Genomic DNA, 8,659 nt, shown 5'->3' on the forward strand with positions numbered 1-8,659 from the left:
TTCTTTAATCGACTGCAGGTAAGCAGATATACATATATTTGAATAGCGAAATAAATTCAATTAAACATATGTAAAACAATAAAATTCCTCAAGTATATAGAAAAAAGTTTGTATAGATATGTTAGATCAGTAGATTTATAAGTTATGATTAATGAAGACCAGCAGAGTAATTGGTTGAAATATGTTAATTATACGTACGTGCAGAAATAATATTATAAGTTAAAAGTAGTAAACATGTGGTGGCAACAATCCACAACATAATAAATTATTAATTTAATATAAGTGCAGCAGAGTAATCATTTATAAGTTATGTTAATTATATGTATGTGCAGAAATGATATTGCAGTAAGTAAACGGCAATTATCCACACTATAATAAAATATTTAAAATTAAATGTAACAAAAATAGAAATCACAGAATTGTAAAAAGAATGTGAAAAGCCTCCCGCAAATAAAATCAAAATCATAACCATGATAAAGATAAAGATGAGTCGCATAAGCACCATGTGCAATGCTACAACCTGCCATCGGCTAAATATGACTAATATAGACTTGTCTTTTTCATAATACGCAAAAACTCGTCCTGATTCACCACACCATCATGATCCAAGTCAGCTTCATCAATCATTTCGCGCAACTCTTCGTCGGTCAGTGTTTCACCCAATTCGCGTGCTACACGCTTCAAATTCTTAAAGGAAATCGAACCGGTGTCATCGTCGTCGAAAAGACGAAATGCTTTTAATATTTCCTCTTTAGTGTCCTTCTCAGCCATTTTCATGGTCATTAATTGCAGGAAGTCATTGAAGGATATACGGCCGGTGCCATCTTTGTCGATTTCGGCAATCATGCGCTTGATTTCCTCTTTCTTCGGTTCAAATCCAAGTGCACGTATGGCAACCTTCAACTCTTTGACCTCTATAAAGCCGGTGCACTCGGTATCGAATAGATCGAAAGCCTCCTTAATGTCAGCTTTTTGTGCTTCGGAGAGCTCGAACTTGGGACCCGACTTTTTACGTTGCGATGTCGACTGATGTGCACGCTTGCCAGTATTCGTGGCTAAAGTTGCAGTTGTCGGGCTGTGATCCATTTTATCTCAAATTACTCTTTATCTATGTTATGGCCTGAATGAAAATTTATTTATGAAATTGTTCATTATAAAGGCAAATTAATATCCTCTTACCTGAACTTTTCTTGAATAGCTTCAATATGATAATGAAAGCTCAAACACGGTCAATGGCTTTGTAAAGGTGATTTGATTTGATTTGATTTGTTTGTGGATAGTAAACGACGCGTTGCTGTGACCACAAGCAATGTCGTGACCCTGGTCACTACCACCCTAACTTGCCTTCGCCTACCGTCGTGCGCACGTATTAGATTCTCGTTAGCTTTTGATGACGATTTTTTAACGGCAGTATATTTTTTTAGAATGTTTTTTTTTTTTAAACTTTCGAAAAATCGAAGTGAGCGCAATGCCTTCTGCGTATTCGGCAGGTTTAATTTAACAAGGTAGTTATTAAAAGATGTGCGGTTTTATTACAATTTCCTACAAATCATTAAACAACCAACTTGAGAAAATTCATTATCCTTTTTGATAAAGGTGGTAAATACAATTGGTTTGTATTTTATCGAATTTTCCGATGCCACCCAGCTGTTGCGATGTTCACAATGACTACAACAATCAGTAGCGACATGTTTGCTGTATCGGGTGTTTTTGTTTTTGCTACAGGAGAACTATCAATATCGATAACTATGGTTTGACATCTGGAAATGGCAAACTGTGTTGACATTCCTGTGCAGTAATGTTTGCCGGGTCGTCATGAATCCTTTAACGTCAGAACAACGCTTTCAAAATTTTGGAAATTTACTTCAAAAAATAAAATAAATCTGTTCGCGAAGTTTATAGAGCACTGGCGGCATCATCGGTCATTTTTCTCGAGCTGCCGTTGCGGTGAATGGCGAGCGCTATCGAGCTATGCTGACGGAACTTTTTTCCCAAAAACTTATCAGCTAAACATTGACGACATTTGGTGCCAACAAGACGGCACAACTGTCATACAGCGCGCTTAACAATCGATTCATTACAATATTCAAGCCATCATTGACGCCTTACGGCCAGATTTATTAGAAAAAGTAGTAAAAATTGGACTGGTCTAATGGACTATGTAACTGGTAGTCGAGGCATATGCGGAATATATTCAAACATAAATACCATGAAATTATATACCAGGTGCCTTTAAAATACAAAACAAACAAAAGGAGGTGAAATTACATGTTTGTGAAAATTTAGTTAATGGGTTGGTAATATTGTGATTTGTGACATTTAAACTAAACAAACTAATAAAAACGAAATGCCGCGCGGTAGGTTATGAAAGCACAAATTAATATAAATCCTTCTAACGCAGTTTTTATGCGGTTAACGCCGCAACAAGAAAATGATTTGAAGGCATTATTGATTCACATTAAGGGGTTAGGTGGGTTTCAAAATTTCAAAAAATCGATTTTTTTTTTGTCTTATTAAATAGTATAATATGTTTAAAATATTCTCCTATGAACCGATCTCTTTCAAATTTTGCACACTTCTTCAAAATAACATTATCTCGTGCTTGAACGAAGGAATTTTTTTTTTTTCTATTCCAAGTAATTTTTCAAGGGCATGAAGGGTGCAAATTCTACTCAAAATAAGGGTTTTTTGTTTTCAACGCCGCCAAAAATGTAATTTTTGTTTTTTTTTTCCTTCGTCCAAGCACGAGTTTGAAACATCTACTAACAGAAAATTTTTTGTTTTTGAATTTCAGATGAATCTGTCATGAGTTATCCTGACTACGCCGAGAGAACTTTTTTTTGAGGGGTCATAGGAGACGACGTGTCCACGCCTTAATTTTCAAAATTTTTCAATGAAAATTTCACAAACTACTTATAAAATATGTATCTTTTATGTGTTAAATTGATGGAATGATTAAATAAAAAAAAATTCATAAAAATGTACCTATTTTGAGCTTTTGAAACCCACCTAACCCCTTAACACGCAGCACTGCATTTTTATTAGTAGGTTTAATTCAAAAATAACTTGTTTACAAACAAGCAACTTCTCTTCCTTTTATTTGCTTATTTAAAATGATAACATAATCGCAGTTTTTGTCGACGTGTGTCGTGAACAAACCGCTTTCAACCCCAGCTAATCAGCAAAGCAACTAATTCCTTCAAAACCGTTGAGTGCCTTTTAACGTCATCATGCTAGAAGGAGAGCGAGCATACAGAACAGCATAAACAGTAATATTATTATTAAAGTACAACATACAATGTCAAAAACATACAATGTCTTTTGTAACTATTTTTTAATGATTGTTAAAAAACAAAACCGCATTTCGTTGTACAATTCTCAAATTTAAAAACAATTCTTCGATAAAATATATCCATTAGATATTTATATATGGTAGAGTTGCCACTTCAAAGTTTTCATATAAATGAAAAACATGCGATAAACCTTATGTCATTAGCTCCGCAATTTATTGCATGAGATCAGCGTCCTCATGTTGAGACAGAATACAAATAAAGTCGATTTTTATTTCTATGAATGACTGTGACTACGGACGTATAAAGTAAAATGAGATGTAAAGTGGCAAATTGCAAAAGCGAAAATAAAAGGCGAGCGTGTGATATAAGTTTTTTTTCGTTTCCTTCGGATGAAACGCTAGCCAAAAAGTGGGTGCAGTTTTGCCGGCGTGAAAATGCGTTTAACACCAAAACGAGCTATGTGTGCATGAAGCACTTCACTACCGAAGATATACAAAACAACCGGCAGTTTGAAATGGGTAATATATCGTGTGTGTGTGTGTTTTTTGTTTTTTAATTAATTGCATCTAGTATTGTGTTTACAAACGCCATAGGACTTGCTAAAAAGCGTCTTTTAAAGCATGGTGTTGTGCCCAGCATTTATACAAAAGATGAGGAAAACTCTCTGCGTGCGGTTAGCGTCCATCCTGGAGAATACAAACTCATTGTCAGCGAATTACTTCAGCAGAGTGAATCTGTGGCAGCCAATGAAGGTAACATTTCTATTTTCATATTCACGTATGCCCTCGATTATAGTACGGAGAATTAGTATTGGTCATAACTTCATCGCTGTGAACGAATAACACTAAACGCATCAACTTCCGTTATGGAATCAAAGTCCTTAACAGTTATGAGCAACCAATTCTCGGTATTAGTTCCCACATTAATATTCCAGAAACGGAGCGTAATTCTTTAATCCGTTCAAAAGTTAATGCCATTCTGTTAAAGCGGTTTTTTGTATCACAAAGCGCCAGGGTATTCCGCCGTATGTGAGATCAAACTTTATGAAGCTTTGTGCAATAAAAAAAATTAAATTTCAATAACTAAAATGTAAACTCTAAATACGGGGTGAAAATATGCTTTGATAAATAATGTCTGGTATTGCCACGTTATTGAAATAAAATGTTAACTCAATTTTATTTATATAGTGTCTACAATATTAACCGACAGATTTAGAGTGCGCTAGAATTGTTTTTAATAACACGTCGATGGGTACCCAAAAAGAAAAATGAAGATGAATTACTTGTTTGTGAATAAGACGAGTAGGCGCAAACAATGGAAACAACCAAATACGAGAAGTTATACGCACACACACTCATTTTCTTGCCACGGTGTCTTGCGCATAAAAACCCAAACAAACTGCATTTGGAAGCTTTATATTAATTTGTGCTTTCACTATTTAACACACGGCACTTTGTTTTCATTAGTTCAAGTGTCACAAATCACAACACTACCAGTCCCCTCACTGAATTTTCACAAACATGTAACTTTTCCAACTTTTGTTTGTTTTGTGTTCTGAAGGGAGTTGACGTCAGACTTGTCAAAATCAGGAAAAATTAAGTAACTGATAGGTACATATATTGAGTATTTTTGAAAATTTTCGGTACCCAGGCCATAAATAAAATTACTACTCATTTTAATTTAACATGAATCGATTTTTTCGCATTGTTTACATTTTTCTTTCAAAATTTCTTAATCTTGCCTTTTCTTTGCGTTCTCTGCGTTGCACCAGTATAACGTCGCCCAAAAATGTTTGCTCTCTGATGGGCGGAATCTTAAATTATTGTATATCACTATTGATCAGGTGTTAGCAGAGGACAGACAACATTGTCATATCGCAGACTTTTGATAGATATTTCGATTAAAGAAAAACTTTGCATATACTAATTTGTTATCAAAAACATCTTTTGAATTCTTACAATTTCGATGAACCAATGACTAAGGATCATGTAATCGGCCAACTGTGTATCATGTTATAGAGTTTGAAAAAAAAAAAAAAATGATGACGGAGAGCTGTTGAATTTTTTGTTTTGTTTACATTCCATTCTTCTTTTATATTGATTTATACTTATTATAATTTATCTATATATGCACGGTGTTTGGCGCCTTTTGAAAACCGCTACTTTACTTTTCCCGATTTTGACAAGCGGATGACGTTACAGATATACAAACAAACTGGTTTGAAAATATTCATTGTTATTTTAAAGTAATACCAAATGAAGTGCCGCATATTAAATTACGCAAGTACCAATTATAACAATACGATTTTTATTGTTTTTTTTTTTCTGCCAATGATAGTTTCCATTGCCTTCCCTCACTAAACTTCTTGCATAGTTGCAGCGCTGACGAACAGCGAATTCGGAAGGCGCAAACTTGTATTCTAACAAACTGGATTTATATACACCTGGTGTCTAATATTGAAGCCACCTTATAAACGAAATTGAATTCACCTTTTATTCCAATAAAGTGGCAATACCAGATACTATGTGCCAAGTTTTAATTTCATCACCATTTAGTGCTTACATTTTTGTTAATGAAATATGAAAAGAATAAAAATTATTAACAAAATATCTTTATGAAAATGTGAAGAATGCAGTGCATTTAGTGTTTTGGTTGTGTAATACGGTAATTCGGTGTATTCCCAAATGAGTAGTGATGAAAAATACCACTATTACGGGATTGTTTTTGTTAATAACTTGTGAATGGTTCAAACCAATTGCACTCCGTTTTTGGAATATTTTTTCATATCGACTATTTTTGATCAATTTTGGGCGTCCTACCGCAAGCTAGATAATTACCAAAAAAAGAAATGAGAAAGTGTGTATTGTGCTCAAAGAAAGTGGAGCGGGGTAAAGGACCCTTTTTTGGCGTTCCTAGAGAGGAATCAGTACGTCAGATGTGGAGCAAAGCCTGTCGGATGCAGCTTGAATCTAAGGATCTGATTTGTGTGGATCATTTTTCCCGGGCGGATATTGCTTTTGCGGGTAAAATATACAGATTGTTACCAAAAGCCATTCCGAACTGGCCATTGCTTTGCGCAACTAGAACCAACTGTAAGCAAACGATCCCAGTGGAAGACGATATAGGTATTTTCTCCTTTCCCTTAATATTAATATACTTTATATCTAAGGTGTGCTCTTTACTCTATAATTGCATTGCATTTACGTACAGATTTAATATGTACGAATATATTTAATTCACTATTCATATTATTTTGTAGAAATATCTAAGTTGCAAGACAGTGAAATGTGCACAACTGATCCATCAATCAAGAAATGGCAACGTTGGTGTCGTCTCTGCGCGAAACATGATGGTTACTACTTTGATATGTTCCTGGAGCAGTCATTGAGTTCGGATATAAATCTTCGTTCCATTATAGAAGACTTCTTTCATATTAAAGTATGGTTGATTAACATTAATATATGAATTTTGTAATATATTGCTTATTTATGCAGATTGGACCGAGAGATGGGCTGCCCACTTTATTGTGTACCGAATGTTGTTCTGCAATTGCATCTTTGGAAAAATACGCACAGCACATAAAGAAAGTTCAAAAAATGTACAAAGATTTAAAAAATACAGCGGAGTTAGCCGATATAAACCTCAAAGATTTATATCAAAAATACGGTTTATTCGAGTGCGAGTCAAATCTGCCCCAATCAACAACGTCTGCAATTGAACAAATATTTGTTTCTGATGTCTCAAATTCAGATGTTAAAGCTGAAGAAATTGAAATCGATGTGGATTTTTCCGATCCTTTCGCAAATGACAACGAGAATATGGAGGAATGCAGTCAGATGAGTGTAGAAAGTGAAGCGAGTGACAGTAAAACTGACTCTGAGTTTGGCTCTGACGAATTTGCACAACAAATAGAAGAATATATTGAAGAGGTCGGCGAAGGCAAGGATGAAGGCAGTTATTCCTGCAGTATCTGCCAGCTGAGTTTCATGCAAAGTAGAAAGTATATGTATCACATGAAAAGTAGGCACGGCCCAAAAGCTCCCATCTGGAATTGCTCGTACTGTAGTAGTTCTTTCACATATAAAAGGGAGCTGGAACGTCATACAAAACAAATTCACGAACCGAGTGTTTATCCGTGTCCACATTGTGAACGAAAATTTACCAGAGCCAAATTCGTCGAAAATCACATCAATGAAGCACATTCATTAATTTGTGAAGAATGTGGTGAATGCGTGCCTTCTAAACAGAAACTTGCCGAACATATGGCCATACACACGGGCCGATTACCCTATGAATGCGAAGTGTGTGGCAGGCAATATCCGCGAAAAGTATATTTAAAGGTAAATTTCACAAAATTTGTTATGTAACACTTAATAAATATAAAATTTGATCAAATATAGAGGCACATGGAAGTTCATGGAGATAAACATATTTGTGCAGAATGTTCTTTAGAGTTCAAAACCTCCCAAGCCCTTAGACGTCACAGTAAAGTGCATTCCGATAAAAAGCCACACGTATGCAACTATTGCGGGGACCAATTTAAGCGGTCCAAAAATCTGAAGAATCATCTAATTACACATACTGGCCTCAAACCATATTCGTGTGACTTTTGTGAAAGCACATTTTCAAGTGGATCAAGTTGTCGTTTTCACAAAAGGCGTTACCATCCAAAGGAACTGGCTGAACAAGAAAAAGCGGGCGTAAAGCCGTATACGAAAAATGTACCTACGTTGAATGTGCTAAGAGCAATGTACGTAAAAAATATGAACGGAATTTTCTTAATGAATAATTAATATTCGAAATAAAAACATGGTTTTTCTTTTCAGGATTCAGGCTGCTGGAAAAGTTCAAAAAGACGATGCAAGTATAGGCAATAAGAGAAAAAGGCTTCCAAAACTAGATGCTGAGTTAGTTGTCTAAATACCGTAGAAACTTTAAATTTCATTATAAGAATATATATCGCATAAAAAAGTTCATAATCTACTAGATTGTTCTTCTTCTTAATTGGCGTGATAACCGCTTACACGATTTTGGCCGAATTTAACAAAGCGCGTTTCTTTCTCGTGCTAACCGGCGCCAGTTTGACACACCAAGTGAAGTCAAATCCTGCTCTACCTGATCTTTTCAACGCAAAGGAGGCCTTCCTCTGCCACCACCAGCTGGTTCCGCATCGAATACTTTCGGAGCCGGAGCGTTTGTATCCATTTGGACGACTTGATGTGTGCGCGGTTTGGCTGCAACAAGGTAATGATCCGAGTCGATGTTGGGTCCTCGGATCGTACATACATTTAATACACGAGAAGCGTGTATTCCATCTATCACAACATGATCGATCTGTTTTTTCGTTTTTTGATCAGGAGAAAGCC

General features: G+C 35.5%; 2 protein-coding genes across 3 annotated transcripts; one reads left to right on the forward strand and one right to left on the reverse strand.

Moving 5' to 3' along the window:
* LOC129248437 (uncharacterized) lies at positions 1-1,624 on the reverse strand. The gene is made up of 2 exons (XM_054887985.1): positions 1,180-1,624; positions 1-1,120 (listed from the first exon to the last, which is right to left on the reverse strand). The coding sequence occupies exon 2, from the start codon at positions 1,084-1,086 to the stop codon at positions 541-543; it is 546 nt and encodes a 181-aa protein (XP_054743960.1). The 5' UTR covers positions 1,087-1,120; positions 1,180-1,624; the 3' UTR covers positions 1-540.
* Positions 1,625-3,509: 1,885 nt separating this feature from the next.
* LOC129248385 (zinc finger protein weckle-like) lies at positions 3,510-8,279 on the forward strand. Of its 2 annotated transcripts, XM_054887914.1 has the most exons (6): positions 3,510-3,811; positions 3,887-4,045; positions 6,553-6,731; positions 6,788-7,633; positions 7,694-8,043; positions 8,120-8,279. In XM_054887914.1, exons 1-6 carry the CDS (start codon positions 3,604-3,606, stop codon positions 8,211-8,213), a joined length of 1,836 nt encoding a protein of 611 aa, XP_054743889.1. In that variant the 5' UTR covers positions 3,510-3,603; the 3' UTR covers positions 8,214-8,279. The 2 variants fall into 2 exon arrangements, with proteins under 2 accessions (XP_054743889.1, XP_054743890.1); XM_054887915.1 differs by lacking the exons at positions 3,510-3,811; positions 3,887-4,045 and adding an exon at positions 5,728-6,418.
* Positions 8,280-8,659: the final 380 nt, after the last annotated feature.

The sequence above is a fragment of the Anastrepha obliqua genome, chromosome 5 (genome assembly GCF_027943255.1).
Source record: "Anastrepha obliqua isolate idAnaObli1 chromosome 5, idAnaObli1_1.0, whole genome shotgun sequence".
Classification (NCBI taxonomy): Eukaryota; Metazoa; Arthropoda; class Insecta; order Diptera; family Tephritidae; genus Anastrepha; species Anastrepha obliqua.